Source organism: Stegodyphus dumicola, chromosome X1 (genome assembly GCF_044657685.1).
Source record: "Stegodyphus dumicola isolate Sdum_Otavi_A_Nest chromosome X1, ASM4465768v1".
NCBI classification, from domain to species: Eukaryota; Metazoa; Arthropoda; class Arachnida; order Araneae; family Eresidae; genus Stegodyphus; species Stegodyphus dumicola.
In genome coordinates, this window is record NC_140780.1 from 12,232,761 (window position 1) to 12,253,544 (window position 20,784).

The window sequence follows — 20,784 nt, forward strand, 5'->3', positions numbered from 1 at the left end:
GCCAATCACGCTTTGTTCACTATTAAATCATATTAAGCAAAACAGTAATGCAAGCAGCAATTTCATAGGTTATCAAAGCCAGAATAATTTCAGCATCCATTCTTGTTTCACTGTTCCCCGAAGCAGAGGGTTAAAATTCTGTCATTATTCGCCTATTTTCCCGTAACAAATTACCTCGGTACACCAGGTGACATGCCACAATGCGTCATTATCTCATAAAATATTCATGACCAAAAGACTACCTATTTAAGTACCTTGAATAAAGCTTCCAGCGGCATTATTAAAGTTCTCCCTGAAACAGCAGTACTGTTTGTAGGCAATTTTTAAAACTATACTTTTATAAATGCAAAAAGGAATGCTTGGCAAATATTAAATTTTATTGTTTTACAAAAATGTATGAAAATGCAGAAAGAAGACAATTAGTTTTTTTTTTTTTTTTTTTTTAAATTTTCATAAAGTAAAGGAAGTATTGCAATTGTGAGACATTTCGATTATCAAATCTCAAAGGAAATATCCATTGTCCGTTCACGAATTCATTTTAACTATTTTTTGTTTGCGTGACGTCCGTACGCACGGACAGAATAGAGAACTTTTTATTCCAAAAAGGATTTAATATTTGTTCAAAAGTTCTTTATTTGTGACGTCTGTATGTACGTTTGTAGGTAGGTATCTCTCATAATTCAAAAGCTATTAGTCGTAGAACGTTGAAATTTTGTTTATGGGACTAGTATAACATCTAGTTGTGCACTTCCCTTTTTACTGCAATCGACAATACCAAAACGTGTATACATACATATACATATTATATATAATCACCTCCATTACCCGGCCCAAAAGTCCTTATCTAAACTTTATTTTCGAAATCGTTGTCGAGAACGGCTATAAAGAAAATATATATATATATATATATATATATATATATATATATATATATATAAAGCAAATTAATAAACAGTCACTAGATGGCGCGCGACAAAATGTTATGACTTTAATTTTTTGCTATTAACTTTTGGCAACGAGAATGAACGGACGGTTTTGTAGAGAGAAGAGATGTTAGACGTTCGACTGTATATCTAAATGTTGAATTATTATAAAATTAAAAGTTTTCTTTCTTCTTCTTAAGATGTAGCATATATTGAATAGATTACCGAAAATAGGAATCAGCAAGCTCAAATCCTGGAAGCACTTTGAAAGGACCAAAGGCAAGTGAAACCTTTTTCCTTGAATTTTAGAACTTAAAAAACTTAGAATTTATCGTATAGAAAGTTTTCTAGAATCATAGTCATATACGTTCAATTGCAGAAATGTTTTAAATGAGGATAATATTCAGGTTTGGGCAATGTCAAATTTAAAACAAAATTTTACTTTTAATGCAGTATCCTATGCTTAGATTTGGGAAACTTTTATATTCGTTATGAAAAATAAAAATACAAGAAATTTGACTTTTATATGACAAAAATTTGCCAGGATATTGAATCCCCAAATGTGCAATTTTTACCTTGCCTCGAGGAATCGTTAATTATATTAAAATGATTCCTTCAAATAAATTTAAATGAGGTGTATAACAAGAATGTGTATAATTTAATAGGCCGTAAAAGGACGTCGCGTGGTGTCCATATAAGATTTTTTATTAAATTATGATGTTTTAAAATAGCGTACTTTGTACATTTTGCTGCATAATTTGCATGATTGTTCCGCAGCTGAGTTCGATTTACAAACATATATTTAAAACATACCGTATTGCCATAGGCGTGATTCATTTTTAAACTATAACCCTATATAATGCATCTCCATGAAATAGCCGAATTTTAAATTAAAATCGAAAGAGAAATATTATGCATTTTGTGGACTGGGAAGAGTCCGACTCTCAGAAGATAAAAATGTTTTATTTCGAACAGTGTTGCCACTGTTCGCTTTTATATCGCTGAGTTTGTTAATTAAAAACTAATTAAAAATCTGTACAAAATAGGAAAAAAATCGAAACCAAATTCAAAATTCGGTTTTCGAGGTGCACATGATTGGAGGGAGGACTACATGTATTAATGTATTAGAAATTCGGTGGACCGGAGTTTCTGTGGTTTCTCCATAATGCGAGGAAAATACACATATGCATACATATTCTCATTCATTTAGTTTTGTAAACAACACGAAGATAACATTTGTTAGCAAACATTTGAAAATTGAGTCGTTTGACTTTTCTACGCGACTTGATCAGCAACTACATAAAAGTTTTGCTTTCTGTTCAAAATAAATATATAAAATAAATAAATAAATAAAACTCTGAAAGGTTTCAGATTTTAAATTACGTCCAAAGAGGCTTTTTTTTTAACATTTCGTCTGTTACCTTTATTTATTAAATATCACTAAACCATAAAATTCAATTCAACAGCAATGTCGCAAAATAATTTTTAAATGAGTATATCTTTAGAATTTCCGATACACAGTTCCGCGCGCTGGAGATAAAAATGTTACCTCTTGTGAAGGGACGGACAGTTACAACCATACCTTCTCCGGGATTGGAACCCGGGCCCTTCGGTAACGGAGTCGCCTCCTTTAACCACTATACCATCTGGGCGGCTTTTTATTAAAAATTATAAAATACGTAAACCCTACATTGGTTACTACTTAAACACCAAATACAGTTTAAGAAAAGTAATTTTTACAATTAAAATTAGAGTTTCTGCGCAAAAACAAGCAATTCGGCCAGCGGGCGCGAAGAAAGATTTTTCGGTGTATAAAACTGAAAGTTTACTTTTGGTACCACTCAGCAAAAAAGCATTGAAATTGGTGCCGAAACTGACTTAATATTTAGTTTTAGTATTTTACTAAGAGTTTCAAATGTAAACAAATAACTTCTTCGTTAGGGCTTAGTGGAACGTAAACAACTTTTCAATTGTTAATAATTCTAAACCTATTACATGCAGATTAATTAGAGGTATAAAAACCTTAACCAGACCACAAGAACAACATAATTCAATCACTTTTAAAGCAAAAAATGAGCAATTTACCACCGTATACGAATAAAAAAAACTGAGCTAACGGAGTGGGTATATATAGATATATACTTTTGGTGCAGCCTATTGCAACCAAAACGTGATGTACACAATTACATGTTATATCAGTCCCATATATACAATTTCAATGTTCTGAGGTTTCTCATTCTTGAGTTATGTAAGGTACGTACACACAGACGTCACGAAAGAAACTCTTTTGAATTCCATTTTACAATCCGTTTTGGAAAACAGTTTTCTTTATTCTGTCAGATGTCACGCAAAAACATAGTTCAAATGGATTCGAAAGTAGTCAAAATGGATATTTTTGTTGAAATATGATACCCGAAATTATTCGCGATTATAATACTTAATTTACTTCGTAAAAGGAAGTGAAAATTGAAAAAGCTGAATTTATACGTTCTTGGTAGTATATAATGCAGAACAACATATTTGATTAAAAATACTACATTGTCTGAACACTTATTTATTTTAAACGAAAAACTTTAAAACAATTTTTGGTTTTGTAGCAAAAAACTTTAAAACAGTTGTTGCTTTTTGGTTTTGTAGATGAACATCATATATTATACACGTCAATCTCTCTAGAGTAATTTAATAATTTGCTCTTTTTTTATTCCTGTGAGAAAAGGCTAGTAAGGTGTATTGTCATATTTGGTATCTGGAATGGGTTTAGTCGATAATTTCATCATGTAATATGCCACTGACGCCACATAGTACAAAAACATTTCAGCCATATTTATTCGGCTTGTGTTCAAGAACACTGCTAAAGTCAACTCCTTTGAATGGGATTATAAACTCATTAACACTGATATATTCTTCTTTATCTAATTCCCTTAGATTGTAGAGTCATTTTGAACCAGGAGATGTGAAAAATGTCAAATGGCGTCCCTCGAACCCTGGACTCTCGAATATGCGTCGAGTATGCTTCTAATTATACCACGAAGGCATGGGTAAAGGAGGGAGAAAATATCTTATAAAGCTCTCATGATATGCATCTATCAGTAGCCTAAGTTTATACAGTCTGTCATGACCAGGTAGGCAATAGGCTATATTTTTGTTGGTGTCACTGACATAAAAATATTGCCTAAAAGTTTGAAAACGATTCCGCCATCAAAGGATATCTTCTTGAGTGACTCCATAAATTGCAGTATGCAGGCATAGACACAAGGACAATCCTGAAATGAATTCTTAAAAATACCTCCATTTTAACTTCTTCATAAAAGTTGAAAGTATTAATGTGGTATAAATAATTTAAGCGGTGGAGTTGGAAAATGTCCTTGAAAATCAGAATTCTCGGGATCTTTTTGCACCCGAGGAACAGTTTGAGTTTGCTTTTTTTTTTTTTTTTTTTTTTTTTTTGTTTTTTTTTTGTTGTTGTTGAATTACTAATTCTTTTCACGGTTCACGATTTTTACCATATCTAATTTGATAATTTATAAATCATTTATCTTCTAAAGGATTTTCGTATTTACCATCTACCACGTTTTTTTCCCTCTTCTATTTCGATCTCAATTAATTTATTCCAAAAAGATATTGAGCTAAATAAATATTAACTCTGTTTTGTATTTCGTGATCTTTCGATAAAATAATTGTAACATTTCAACTAATTTCCTAATCGGAATTCTCCTATTCGACATCTGAAAAACTCCTATTCATCAAAATTGATCAGTTGACGAAATTTATGATTTACGCTTTGATACACTGGACACATATCGCGTAAAACAATAAATCCTATATTTAGTCAAAGATATCTCAAAAGTAGCAAAATACTGTACGAAAATACCAGTAATGACAGTGAAAATTAAAAATAAACAACACAACAATTAAGAGGTGTTGAGTTGTACCAAATGGTATCAACTTTTCAACAAACAAAAATACCAAAATTTTGAAAGAAATATTTATTAAAAATATTTAAAATACTATTTATACATATAAAAAATAAATGAAAAAGTATTTGAAGAAATTAATTCATTTAGATTTCCCTCAAAATGAAACTGATTTTGACACGTTTCTTTCTTTTTTTTTTTTAACGTTTTGTGTATTACCTTTATTTGTTAAATATCATTTTCTTCGCACTTAAACCATAAAATTCAGTTCAAGTGCAATATCGAGAAATAATTAAAAATTTTTAGAATTTCCGATACACAGTCTCGCGCGCTGCAGATAATTTTTTTTCCCGTAGAGTGTTGCCATTGCTCGCTTGTAAATCGTCGAGTTTCTTAATCAAAATCTCATAAATACTTTACAAAATATAAAATAGATAATAAAATAAATTCCAAATTTGGGCTTCCAGATGCCCATATTCAGGCGGAGACGCACGTTATTCAAAATTCGATGGCTCTGGGTACCGTTGTTTTATCACAATGCCAGGAACATATATCCATTTATGTAGATTCTTCATTATTTAATTTCTTTAAATATAATACAGGGCGATCATATTTGGTGGCAACAATTTGAAAAGTGAATCGCCGTTTATAGTGAAATGCCACAAAATGCCAAAATGAAATTAGTAGCCTTTCTGGGCTAACGCCTTTTGGGATTAAAAAAATTAGAACAAAGTAAAATTTAAACAAGCATCATTTCGTACATCAACGGAAATAGAACAGCCATTTACTGGTGGGGTGGGGAAATGAATGTGAATTATAACAAGTGTCCATTTGGAATCACTAGGAGCATTAGTTGGGAGGGAAAAAATCGTCAATGTTATGATCCAGTTGGGATGACTAGGACTGAAAGATAAGTGCGTGTAATTCTGAAAATGAGAATTTAGTTTTGGATGGTGAACACAATAAATAAAATTTATCAAAGGAAACCGACATTTTCTGTTTGGTAAAATATAACTGGTTTTAAGCACAGCAGTCCCGATTTTCAATGAAATATACACAAGCACTCTTGTTAACCAGTTACCTGTGATTGACGAGTATAATCGTTATGGAGAAGTGACACGATTTTGTGTATTGACTAGTATACTCGTCATGCGTATATTATGTTAATGAAATATAAAGATAAAAGGGAGGTTTATTTGGTAAGCACTGTACATAATGAAAACGTAATAGAAACAGAGAAAAGAAAAATAATAACAAAGAAACCGGAGCTAGTGACTGATTATAATAAAAAAGTGGGTGGAGTAGAAATGAGCGATGGAATTATCATAGCGTACTCCACAGCAAGAAAACGACTCAAAAAGTACTACAAAAAGATATTTCTCCATTTCTTAGACATTGTGTATCTGAATGCATTCATATTATACAAAAAAATATAATGGAACATTATCGCGTATCAACGTTTTGCTCAAATGTATTGAATACACTTTTGCGACATATCCAGTTGAAAGAAATAAACCGACACAAACTCGGCCATTTAGACCTAATATAAGCCAATTAGGCGGGAATCATGTTCCGGATTATAGACTCGGAACATCGAATAAAAACAGCCCTACGCGAAGGTGTCCGAATTGCTACAAACGTAAGACCAGGAAGGAATCGCTTTACTGGTGTTCGATTTGCAAAGTCCCATTGCGTATAGTACCCTGTTTTGTTGAATATTATTCCACAGCGGGAATTTAAATTCTTACTTTTATATGTATAATATTTAATTTAATTTATTGCGTTTTTAGTTTAATATGTATGTGATACATGCTTATGTCAACCAAATAAGTAAATATTAGTAATAAAATTTTCAATTTTATAAAACAAACGCATCTTTTTCATCCAATATCTTACCGGCGCAACTTACTCTGTGATTGACGAATATACTCGTCATGGCTCGATTCTGGCGACACAAAACGATGCGCACTCTTAAACGAGAGCGCCGCAGTTAACTGGTTAACTCTTCTTCTTGAAAATTTTAGTTTTTTCCTCATATCATTTCTCGTATCATCATCAATGTGTCAAAAATCACATTTTCCTACATTAGGAAACAATATAAATTTTCCTAAACATTGACCATGTTTAGGAAAATTTATATTGTTAATATTATATATAAACTCATATTATTATATATAAACTCAAACCTGCCTGAAAGATACAATCCCTTATGTATTATTGGAAAGAGTAAGTATAGTCGTGCTTTTGGATCCTCATGTATTATTGGAAAGAGTAAGTATACTCAAGCTTTTTCCGACAATTATGGTTTCTCCTTCGTCCTTAAGCTTAAAAACAGGATTTTAAACTTAATAAAAGAACGAGTTTTCACAATAAATTACTTTAAGAAACCACTAATATGAGTCTACATATAAGTAAACTACTCTTTTGTTTGTTCTCGATAGCTAAGAAAGCCTTTTAGTAAAATAAAGCTATTTAAGATACACTGATTCAATTTCATGAATTGATGTCTCGCTTGCGTGCGATTATGTAACACTTCCTGACACGTTGCAACAGAAATGAGTCATAATGTATGATAGTAACACTTCTCAGACAATGACTGACAGCATCGGTTACATCAGTGCGCTTACTATTTACATGCGTAGCTTATCGTCTTCATAATCACTGACAACATTTACGTGTAACTCGTTGGCAGTGCCAAAACAGATAAGCAAAGCTTCTAACACCTGGGACTGATTGGTTTACGATTGTGGTGTCAGTGCTAGTGGGATCGAACAGCACCTTTGCTTTGCACTAAAAATTTGCAATAAATGAACGCATGATAGAAACATTCATTCGATTCTTCCTTATTGAATAAGAAGAAAATTTTATGTTACAAATAAACTCATTTTGATTCGTTGATCGATAGGCAAAAAACCATTCCTAAGTTGGCAGAGATTTTAAATAAAATTGTGTCAGTTTCGAGGATGCTCGAAAACGATTTCAAGACTTAAGTATTTTAAATATTTGCAAATGTTTAACCTTAGATTTGCATAGATTTTATTGTAATATTACTAGTTGCGACCTTAGATTCGTATAGAGTGTATTTAAGATCTATTCAATAAAATTTTGCGTTTAGATTGGCATGGAGTTTATTTCAAATCTACACAAATCTAAGGTAGACATTTTACCAAATTTGAACTTCGCGGTCGACCGTTTCTTTTTAATTGTATTTTTTGGGCTATAATCTATCATAACTCTTTTAAAGATACTCTTTTTTCCAACATCTCGTTTGAGGTTTAATTTCAGATTTTCCAAAATTTAATGTTATTCAGAAATCTGGAAACAGTTTTCTATTTCGGGATCCGTAGCTAAGTTTTGGAATGCTTAAAGTAGTTTGAAGTTCCACTCGCGGTACACATAAACATCACGACCGTTACACTTTGTAGCCGGTTTGGTTCATTTGATTATGACAAATCACTCGAGGGCCGTTTGCCTAAAAGAAGCGATTATTTTATGCTGGACTTTCTAAAGAAAATATGTCGTCTCAATGTTATACGTGCAAAGGTCCATGCAGACAGCCTGTTAGCTGGATTTTAAACCCTTGACCGAACCACCTGTGTTCAGGGACTTTACTGCTTGACCTTTTTGAAGACCTTTCCTGCTTGACCTTTTCTTACATACTATTTGTAAAAAACATCAAGGTTACAGAACGAGAGCGCCTATATACAACATAACTATCTACATACTATAACATAACTATAACATAACTATATTTCTACTATATACAACAAAACTATCTTCTGCTCAATTCTTCTTCCTCGATCTAACAAATCAAATCTATTTAGTAATTTAAGTAATCCTTTTTAAATAAATGGTTCACAAGCACCTATTTCTCATTAAATTTTGAAGAAAAAATTCAACGGTCTTATATTGGAATGAATTGAATTTAATTTTCACGAACACAATCATATTTAAATTTACAATGAGTAATACGTTAAATAAAAATTTAAAATGAATGAGTGTTTTTAACTTTGCACTGAAATGAATTATTTAAAAAAAATCCGAAAGCTTTACGATTTCATATTATTCCCAAAAGGGTGTTTGTTTAACGTTTTGTTTGTTACCTTTATTTGTTAAATATTATGGTTTTCGCACTTAAGCCACATAAAGTTCAATTCAAGAGCAATATCACAAAATATTTAAAAACAGCACATCATTAGAATTTCCGATATACAGTCTTGCGCGCTGGAGATAAAAGTGTTTTTTTTTTTTTTTTTTTTTTTTCGTTGTCATTGCTCACTTTGAAATCGTTGAGTTTGTCAATAAAAAATTCGTTAAAGGTTCACAGAATTTAAAATGGATAATAAAACAAATTCGAATTTCGGGCTTCCAAGTGCCCATGTTCGGACTACGTTATTGAAAATTGAATGACTCTAAAGGGCCAGTTTACATCTCTCAAAGCTGCTCGAAGCGAGCCGCTCGTCCGGGCGTTTCGAACCGAGTGAACGGACCTATACTCTGATAGATTGTTTACACAAATCAAAGTGGACTGACAACTCGCCTCCGTTTGTTTACGACCGACGTCGCAGCTGCAGGAAAGAATATGCATTTAACATACATATATGTTCCTAGGCTGCAGTGCTTGAAGTCTGCGAAGCAGTTTCAAACGAATAATTTCTGCTCTTGTGAGGAAAAAAAAAGAAGAAAAAAAAAATGGGTACGTGATTGGGTAGCTTGCCGCGATGAATTAGGAGTATCAAATGAACTATTAAATGAATTTCGGACGAGAATGTCCAAAGTTACAAAAACGTTATTGCATATCAGATACAAGAAACTCAGTTTGAGAGAAGTTATTTAGTCAACTTTGGTTACTGAAAGTCAAATTAACAAAGTTTTTCTACTATATACAACTGTTTATTTACACCTAATTAATCATTTACAAAATAATGTAAAAGTAATAATGTGTTTTATTATTTATTAATAGAAAGAATATATTTATTCATCCAAAATCCACAGAATCAGTAGCTCTCTGTGCATGAATTAATTATGCAGAGGTTCTGACTGGAACTGTGTTATTTCTAGAGAAGAATGCAAAATTAACACATGGAATATTTATTCAAAGCTACCATTAACACGACAGAAGTAAACTGTATGATATCTACCTAATTATTCAGAAAATCTTAAATAAATAAGAAGTAGCAAAAAACTTGGGAGCATTACATATATTACCACAGGTAAAAGAATATATATATTATGACATAGTTCCAAGAGGAAGATATTTATCGCAAATTGTTACTTTTGGATCCTACTGAAATTGTGTTCTTGGACAACACACAAAGTGATATCAACAAAATTAATAATGCGTAAATATAGTGATTATACTTTTAAAATGCTAAAACGGATAGTTTAAGGAGATTAGAATTCATCTAGCATAATTTGTATAAACCTTAATACACCTTCAGTACTTGCACTCACACATCCAAGCTGAACATGTTTCACATCCAAGCTGAATTGTAACGAATTATAGCCCAGAATGTTTTTATACAAAGCAAGAAATTTAAATATCCCCAATAAAACAGATCTACATATCTTTTTCATATTTTTTTTTTTTTATTTTTATAGTTTATCATATATTTATTGCATCCTCATGTAGGGATGCTTGTAGAAAAATGAATATAAGCTCACATAATTATAGAAGTAAAACACTTCATAAGATGCGTATGCATTAAAAAATGCCATGGTTTGGCTATCGTTTAATCTCGGATTGTAGAACTCACTGTCACGACGTCCCTGCGAACGCTGCTCGGAGTAACTGCCCGAAGAGATTTTTCAACAGGTTCAAAGTAGAAAAGGAAGCGCTGACTCATTTCCCCTACGTTTGTACTCCGTCGAAGTGAGCGTTTACATTGTCAAAGTAATCGTAAGGAGCGACTCGCTCCGAGCCGCTCTGACAGGTGTAAACTGACCTTAAGTAGCGTTGTTTTTCTACAATGCAAGAAACATTCATGCACTTACGCAGATTCTTCATTATTTAGTTTCTGCAAATATAATACATGGCGATAATATTTAGTGGCAACAGTTTGAAAAGTAAACCAACGTAGAAAGTGAAACGACGCAAAATGCCGTTTTGAGACTAATAATCCTTTGGAACTAATAATTCTAATTTCACTTTTCAAATACACATTTTAAAATTAAAAATTGTGCTAAAACCTGAAGAGTTCATTATTTCTTATTTTAGATTTAGTCATAACGTAAGTCTCAATAAAAATGTTAATGAACGCTTACCTTTCGTGATTCAGGATGTGGCTTGACTCCCGCGTAGAGCGGAGGTGAGCCTGGTAGAGACGTGGTGTAGACGAAGGGAAATGATGTTTTATTTGCAAACAAAGTCACTGAAAAAAAGAATAAATAAAATGCAGTCAATACAAAGCAATGCAACAATAAAATTCAAATTCTTGGTAAATGCTATATAAAGATAGGATAATAATAAAGAAAGAAAATCTGAGAGAATTCAGATTTTGGTGTCGCACAAGAGGATTTGTTAAGGTTTTTCAGTGCTCCCGCTGAGCATCGCAGTTTACCAAATCTGCTTTTGGACTCACTGCCGCTAACATAATTTTTCTGTCTTCTTTATTATTGTGCATCTCTTTCTTCGTATTTATGTCATTTAAAAATTACGAGCAAAATCACAAAATATTTAAAAAGAGCGTATCTTTAGAATTTAGTCGCTGTAATTTTTTTTTAATATTCACTCTTATTTCTTTGAAAACTAACCGCTCGAAAGAATTATCATAAAAAAGGAAAATCTAATTACTGATTTTAATGAGTTCAGCTTGTGTCATTTTATAAAAATGTTTAACATTTTTCATTAGATATCTCACGATTAAAATGCATCTTTATTTAAATCTATCAGATTATAAAGTAGAAAGAGTATTGCTAAGAAAAGATTTTATTGTTTTTCAGTCACTTGGTTTACTACTTCATAACGGAGAGATTAAATTTGCAAGTTAAATACATTATGTTTTACTGAATGGCAGCATGCTGGTGCATCGAGGTAATAAGTGTTCTATTTGAGACAGCGATAACACATTGCTTGCCAAAAGTCGAAGTTGCTGACTGAAATTACCAGATAACTATCTTTTATTTTGCTGAATGGCAACAGTCTGGCCCACCGGTTTAAAAATATTTTATTTCGAATAGGTGTTCCCACTTTTCGTTTTCAAATCGCTCAGTTTATTTACCAAAAATTGATTTAAATTGGCATAAAACACGAAACAATTAATAAAGAAATTCGAAGATTTAACTTCGGGCTTAGTTAGTCCACCTTAACTAAACCCTAACATAGGAGGATTACGTGTATTAAAACATTCGGTGGATTTAGGTGCTGCTGATTTTCCGTAATGCGAGAAACATACATACAGATTTTCAGTCCAAAGGGGCTTTGTCTCAGAACGACTGTTTTTTTTTCGTTTTGTGATCTTGCATCGAATTACTATAAATGGCGTACCACTTTTCAAATTATTGCCACCAAATACTATGTATTAATACTTGAAGAAATTAAATAATGAAGAATCTCCATAAATGTATGTATGTTTCTCGCATTGTGATAAAACAACGGTACCTAGAGCCATCCAGTTTTGAATGACGTAATTCTACTGCGAAGATGGGCAACCAAAAGCCAAGATTTGGAATATGTTTTACTATCAATTTCATATTTTGTAAAACGTTAACGAATGTTTTATTAACAAACTCAACGAATAAGCGAGCTATGGCAACACTGTAAGGGGAGAAAAAAACCTTTTTACCTCCAGCGCGCGGAACTGTGTATTGGAAATTTTAAAGATATGCTCATTTTAAAATTATTTTGCGACATTGCTGTTGAACTGAATTTTACGGTTTAAATGCAAAGAATATGATATTTAATAAGTAAAGTTAACACACAAAACGTTAAAAAAACTCCCCTTTGGACGTAATTTAAAATCTGAAAAATTTCAGATTTTTTCCCTTACTTATTCATTATTTAATTTTTTTAATAAAACATTGCGATTACATTTAGTGGGAAGAATTTTAAAAGTGATTTGGACACAAATGTGATAGGTACAAAAAGTGAACTTCAAGACTAGCAACAACTCTCTTCTTCTTACTAATATCTCTGAACTGAATCACATCAGATCCATAACTTCATTCGTCTTCATAACTTCCGACACTATATTAAGTCTCTTCGGGAGATCTTCACACACCAAGGAAACGCAACTAAGTAGATATTGCTCAGTAGCTTTGTAGTTTTTACGTTTGGCACAGGTGGGAAGCGTTTTAGTACCACGGGAATATCTGAAGGTCCTTAAACGCACTGAAATTAACTGAGCCAGTGCCGTTTGATCCTTCCTGTCACCCTTCAAATCAATAGCAGCACGAGGACCTGTACTACGATACCATGAGTTTGTAGATAGCCGTCTCCAAGAATTGTTAATTGAAGCCTTTCTTCTCGAGTAAAGTTCGAGGTAGGTCAAAGGTTCAGCATAAACCTGAGGCATGAAAGTACCCTCCTTTACTAGTCTGTCAGCTATATCATTATATTTGACATTTACATGAGATGTTATCCACTGTAGATGCAGAAGAGAGGAATGGAACAAGGTCTTGAGTTTTTCAATAGCGTTCAATAGGTCTTAGGTCTCTAATATTTCTGCACTTATTTAGGTACTGGATTACACTTCGGCTATCCGTAAGGATCCAGGTTTTCCTCGATTAACGCCGCTCTGAAACATAGTCCAAAGCCACATAATTCAGAGCTGAATACGGAACAGAAACCGGTATTTCTACGCTTGAGAGATATTTTCGCTTCCAGTTTGTACATATTCATGTATACTGCCGTCTGTATTATCAGAACTGCCTCAACAGGTATTCTATTAATCACTTCCTGTATGTTGAGAGGACTTGTTAGTATTAGTCAGTATCTCTTTATGAAAACGCACACCAGAACGAGTTCGTGGATTTGGAGTGACTGATGACAACATTTAATGAAAAATCAAAAAACACAACTTTTTCGCCAGCATTATACAGAACAGCTCCAGAGACACGTTTACAGCCGCCGAAACACTACGATAAACAAGCTGAAACAATCAGCAACACGGCCTTTAGGTTACAACGTTGAAGACAGCTTCACGGCAAAGCAGCAACAAGTCTTGCTAAAAAGGCAAGAGAAATGCCTTACAAGGTTTTAAATATTTAGGTAAAAGTTCAAATTGCGACTAGCTAGAAATTTTTTTACAAAGATATTTGATAAACATATGATAAAATACACATGCATTTTAAAATTGCACGTCTCTATGACAATGATTTAAAAAAATATTTCAATGTCCACCGTCCCCTTAAATAATGTCACTGAACGCAAACGTTGGTTACAGTCAAACTTTGTTCGTCTGCTGATCTTGCAATTCCCGGAGAAGATAAAGCTGAATCACTAAGCAAAAGGTTTTGAAATTCCGTGTCAATTAGTATCACATAAAGAAAGTACTAACCTCTGCGCTTTCGCAGAATTAATCACAGAAATATGCCCTCGTCATTCGTAGTGTCGTAGTTCGTTGTTCAAGTGACTCGTCATTCTCGTAGTTCAAGACTCGTCGTAGTTAAAGTGTCGGTTTTTATTATACACTACAAGACGGAGTTATGTTAAATCTTATTTGAATAATAAAGGGTTAGTGACCCTTCCATCTTGTTGTTTCTTGTCACACGAACTTAAGCGATCATTCGCTTAGCAGTTCTTAAGATTCTTCACGTTCTACAGTAACTAAGAAATACAGAAGTGAGAACCCCACATTTGGCGCCCGAAAAGTTTTCAACGAACCATGTCGTTAAAATCCGGGAAATTTACATTGACTTCTCCAACCCTTCAGGTCCCTCAGACGTCCACGAATCCAATGGAAGAGTTCGGATTTATTTTGAAAGCGATGCGGGCCTCTATGAAACCAGCTGCAACATTTGACGGCAAAGGCTCAGTGATGACCTTCTTGGAGCAATTGGACCTGCATTTTACCTTATACCCAGTTAATCAGCTGCGGAAAGTCACCATCGCGGCAACAAACCTCAGAGGTCAAGCTCTCAGCTGGTATAAAGAGATATAGCCGAAGCTATCAAGATTCTAATGCAGTTGGCCCCTTAAACACGAGATGACTGCGAAGCTATCAAGGGACTGAGTACGGCCGAGCGTAATATCAGCTTTGAGAGAGAGTAGCCAAAAAGGCAGAAGCGCACTAATCATAATCAGAAACTCTGATTCTCTCTAACTCAGCAAGTAGAACTTCGCGTTTAAATACCACTCTTCCTCATTATGTATTTAGAGTGATTCTAAAACTACGTTCTGCCTGGAAGTAGTAAGTTGAAGTTAAGAATTTCACAGGAAAGGGAACTTTAACTTAAAATTTAACTGTTAACCACTTGCACTACGACTAAACTTCACGGTTGCGGTGCCGTGCACTACAATATAACAAGTGGTAAATTGTCTCATTTACGCCGCTCCGCGTCTGCGAGTGCAATTCAGAGCAGTAACTCGAGAAATAAACAATCTCATTGTTAGGCGACGTGTGTACCACGTTACTTTCATTTTTGCGATAAATGCGTATCGACGTCGTGTTCACGTCGCTCGCGGTTTCAGACAAAAGCATCTCGACGTGCGTGGCACGTCTTTTTAGCGCAAATGGTTAATAAAATTAACATAATTCTTACAACTCTGTTACTCGGCTGCCTGAGCTCAGTTTTTTTTATTCTTATATGTTGGTAAATTGTACATTTTTATCTTAAAATGATTAAACAGAATTTCGGATATACAGTCTCACTCGCTGGAGATAAAAATGCTGTTTTTTTTCGTACAATGTTGCCATTGCTCGCTTTGAAATCGTTGAGTTTGTTAATCAAAACTTCGTTGAAGAGTTACAAAATATGAAATCGATAATAAAACACATTTCAAATTCAGATTAGGGCTTCCACATGCCCATATTCTATGGGAAAGTACGTTATTCAAATTTTGGTGACTCTAGGTACCGCTGTTTTATCACAATGCGAGAAACATTACATAGATTCATGTGGATTTCTCATCATTTAATTTCTTTAAATATAACACAGGGCGATAATACTGGGTGGCAACAATATGAAAAATTAAACAATGCTTATCTTGAATCAATGCAAAAACGAAATTAATAATCCTTCTGGGCAAATTGCCCCTTTGGAGTAATAATAAGTTTCAGTTGAAGAAACCCAAATCGAAAAGACAGTAAGACAAATACAATATATAAAAAATAATCAATGATAATTTGATCTAAAAACAAAAAAGAGGCTAGATCTTAAAATCTCTAACATTACAGGAAAAAAAGTTTCGAAATGAAAAAGTATATTCCACCTGTTGCGCCACTTATGGTAAGTAAATTACCTCAGTTAATACTTTGAAAAAGAGTAGCAACGCCTCGGTTTATCGCGAAACTGTGAATTAGAACAGTAGTTTTTAAAATGTTTTGAAAGAAATGAGTTTGTAATGGTTTGGTTTGGTTTATTGAGATAACGGCAAAGCACCTTAGGGTTATCTGCCTAAGGGGAGGGATGCCTTCGTGGAGGACTTTCAAAGGAAACTGGCTCGTACACACGTTACATATGGGGAAAACCACGAAAACGCTCATGCAGCCAGCCCGTTCGCTCGAGTTCGTAATGAAGCGGCTTGTTGCAAATAATTAAAATAAAGTGTTTATGCCTTTAAAGAAAATTCTTGTCTTGTTAATTCAAGCGAGCTGTCTCATTTATCTGATTTAATGAGTATCTTTAGTCTAACCAACACCCCGTTTTCAGTAGCAAAATACTGTAGCTCTAAAATGGGCTAAATAATGAATTTAGATATACTACGAATTTCAAACTAATTAATATTATTAATAAAAATAATTAGAAAGTTCTTTTATTGCATAATTAAACATGGCGAAGTAAAAATGCATAATTTTTAAAAGGAATAAACCTCGAAATACCTGGATTATAAATCCTAAAAGCTTTTTCGCAAGTCTGTACCTAAAGGTGTCCACCGGCTACTCATGGCTAAAGTAGCTGAACACTGGTGGTTCGGTCATAGAAAGTCCTATACGAAGGTATTCATCCTCTTAGGCAGATAGCTCCCTGGTCCTTTGCCATAACCAAAAATAAAGCAAACCAAACCGTACCGTAATTATCTGCGGTCATTTGCTAAAACAATGAATTATAAGATTAATCAAAGCCCGTTGGGCACGTATTTTAACCAAGACTCTACCAATTCAAAGGACAACAAGTGCAGAGACCTGCACTCGTTTCCCTCGGAATACATAAAGTCTCGGCTAAAATATGCAGCAAATAGTGTGTGTGATTACGGCAAAGCCTCGAGGACTATCTGCCTAAGGGAAGGGATGCCTTTGTGGAGGACTTTCTTAGGGAAACTGGCTCGTATACACTTTACACATGGGGAAACCACGAAAACGCCCATGCAGACAGCCCATTCGCGGTATTCGCACCTCGGACCGAACTACCAGTGTTCACTGACTTTACCGCTCGGCCGCTGGTGGGCCCATATGCAGCAAATAGAAGGTTGCTGCTTTGCCTAATTTTATGTTTCATTTTGGTGCGTTTTTCTTCTCTCCCGATAGTAAGACCGTAGATGATTTCAGGACAAACGCATGGAGGGGGGGGGAAGTCTTAATTTCGAGCAAATACGATACATATTAGAAATGTATCTGCAAAATTTCAGCACTTTTTTTTTTTTCAAATTGTAACTTTTCACATAAAGATAAATGTCGAAAGTTTTCATTTTGCGAAAATGCAAAAAATAAATTTTGTCACAGTTATTTTACTTTACTGAAACATTTAAATGCTCTCTTCCCTATATGAAATTATTCTGATTTTCTCTTCTTTCTCAGCGATTTTAAATTTGCTTACTTTTTTTTTTACATAAACCATAGAATGAATTCTAGAATCGCAGAATCGAGTGACTTTGATGTAAAAATCATTTTCAATTTTGTAAACTATGATTAACTCTAGAATTCACAATCCAATTGTATCCTATTCTCAAATTGTTTCCTATTTTGGAACCTCATATCGGAAGAGATGTACGCCAATCTAAAATTTAAAACCAGCTGCACCAGAAAGCCCTCAAAATCTATGCGAAGCTAAGGTTGCCTTTTCGACTATTTTGAACAAGTACATCTTGTTTGTATTTTTTAACATATAATTAACCTTACCATAAATGGAACTCAGTGTTACATAAGATTTCGCAGTGAATGCCAGAAAGGTAATTAATAAAAATTTCTCAATAAAATCTTTAGATATTTTACGTTTCTATATTAGGGAAAGGTAGCCTAATTTGGACCGCTATGATATACAAAGACTGATATCTGTGAGATTTCAGATAGGCATTTTGTTATAAGTAGATGTAGAAGAGGTTAATGCATTTGTGTTTGTAAAGAAACGCCTCGTGGTTACATTGAGAAAAGTGTTATTCGTTTGGCTAAGAGGAAAAATCTGTTGTTTCGACATAAGTGTGAAAGCAGTTAATTCATCTAAACGTAAGTAATTACAAGTCTTATTATACAATCACAAAACTTGCTTATTTATCTACAATTTGCAATTATAATTTTGCGAGGTTATGTTAGTTGGCGTTTCTGTACAATATCAAGCATTAAATATTCAAGTTTCCCAAGTTGGACCGAAAACAGTTGCCGAAATTGAACCGGTCCAATTTCGGCAACGACATTTTTTACATGGAGAAATTATAATTAACCCTAGAACGCTACCCTTCGAAAAACTTACGAGAATGGCAACCATTCGTCTCCGAGACGAAGTATGCGTAAGCCTGCTTAAAACTTATTTTAAAAGCTAATTGCAAAAATATTTCCGCAAGAAGGAAAGTTCTTATCTGTAGTAAATAAGGTTTAACCAAAGTATCAGCTCACCAAAGTTTAACAAAATGCATAAACATAAAAAAGAAACTGATGATTCATGGTTTTGTATATTATGTGAAAAAACCAAGAAAGAACAAATGATAACAATGCATAAAATGTCACGCTTGGATATATACTCGGTGTGCTGGAGTTAATGCTGCAGTTAAAAGGTTCGTTTGTTGTAATTGCCATTAAGAAAAGCTCATGGTCCAATTTAGGAAACTAGTGGTCCAAATAAGGAAGCCAGTTTCCTACATTGAACCGATGACACGATTTTTTTAATTCCTTTTTCACCGTTATAAATAATTTTTTAAATTTAATAAATGATTCTATTTTGAAGGTACACTTAGTGAGTTTATTTTCTACTACTTAATTTTTACTGGCACTTCTTCCGTCCTTCTATATAGTGGAAAATACAAAATTGGCCCAAATTAGGCTACTCTCCCCTATTATGCACCTACACTGGTGTGCGAAAATTAAGGACGAGACGGTTTTTTTCAATATAACTTTGTACAAAAGCTTTCCAAATCAACACATTTAATACTGTAAGATCCCCAATACGTAAGGACATGAGTAATGTAAGCAACACTTACTAAAAGAGAAACCAGAGGTATAAAAAGAAGCTTTATTGAAAACGTAGCATGAAGCGCAAAGCGACTGAAGGCCGAAACATCCCTGTGATGGGTGTCCAGCAAGAAACATCCGGTCTTTAATAGGGGATATGATCTCCCCTGACTGCTAGACAGGTTTCACAGCGTCTGCCCATGCTGAGAATGAGGGTGTCAATGAGTTGTTGAGGCATTGCTGCCCATTCGTCTTGCAGCGCCAATCGAAGCTCCGGAATCGTTACTGGTGGTAAGGTACGAGCTGCCAAGCGTCTGTCTAGAAACTCCCATACATGCTCGATGGGATGGACATCCGGAGATCGTGTCGGCCAATCCATACGTTCAATATCCTCACTCTCTAAGAGCTGTTCGGCAGCTACTGTGCGATGACATTGTGCATTGTCGTCCATGAAAAGGAACTGCGGACCCATAGCGCCTGTAAAAAGATCCACATATGGGAGAAGAATTTCGTTACAATAACGGGTCCCGTTGACTGAACCTACGTCGAAGATGTGAAGGTCTGTACGACTACCAAGCATGATGCCTCCCCAAACGAGAACACCGCCACCTCCATACGTGTCCCTTTCAATGATGTTCGAGGGAAGATTGCGGCTTCCCCGCTCTCTCCAGATGAGTATGCGATAAGAATCTGCTCTCATCTGTAAAGAGTACTCGTCTCCATTCATTGTCTCTCCAATTCCGGTGTTCCCGGCACCGCAGAGAACGCCTTCTCCGATCTGCAGGCATTAGAGGTACTCACCGTACTGGGCGTCGTGCAAACAGACCACCACCGTGCAGTCTTCTGGCCACGGTAAAACGCGATATCGGTCGTCCAGTCGCCTGTGTCGTGTGTCTAACGATTTCTCCCGGTGTCTGCCGCCTGTTTCTTCTGGCCTGTAAGGCAATATACCGGTCATCTGCGGCTGTGGTTCCTCGTGGACGACCACTGCTAAACCCCCGGATGGCTGTTCCTGTAGTTTGAAATTGTCCTGTAGTCGTGAAACGGTGTTGTGAGCAATTCCGAACTCTGCAGCCACACTTGTCACACTGCGGCCTTCCTCCAACTTCCCAATGATTCGACCTCGGGTAAAGGTATCCAGATGTCTTCTAACAGATTGATTATTCGCCATTTCTCGCTGAGGCAGCAACTCGGTGTGATTTTAACTGCTATACGGCGTGCAATCTCTTTGCCAGAAATACTGATCTTACACCGACAACATGCTTTATACTACTCAGACACTCCCCCATTACGTCTACCTGCATATCTCCGCATGTGCTACCGTACATCACCTTACTTAATCTCCTGATTGTTCTTTCTGTTCGCTCTGCCTTTTTCGTTCAGCTGATATGCTAATTTTTCGACTTCGTCCTTAATTTTTGCACACCAGTGTATTCTGAAGAATAAAGTTTTTTAATTCTGAGGAGC

The 20,784-nt window shown here is 34.6% G+C and overlaps 1 protein-coding gene across 8 annotated transcripts in view; it reads right to left on the minus strand.

Moving 5' to 3' along the window:
* Nucleotides 1–20,784, minus strand: part of LOC118200157 (fasciclin-1-like) — a 680,498-nt gene that overhangs the window by 183,546 nt on the left and 476,168 nt on the right. For all 8 annotated transcript variants that reach the window (XM_085807030.1, XM_085807025.1, XM_085807024.1 and 5 more), the window contains one exon: nt 11,102–11,208. In XM_085807030.1, coding sequence (XP_085663156.1) covers nt 11,102–11,208 — 107 coding nt within the window. The remainder of the gene's footprint in view (nt 1–11,101; nt 11,209–20,784) is intronic.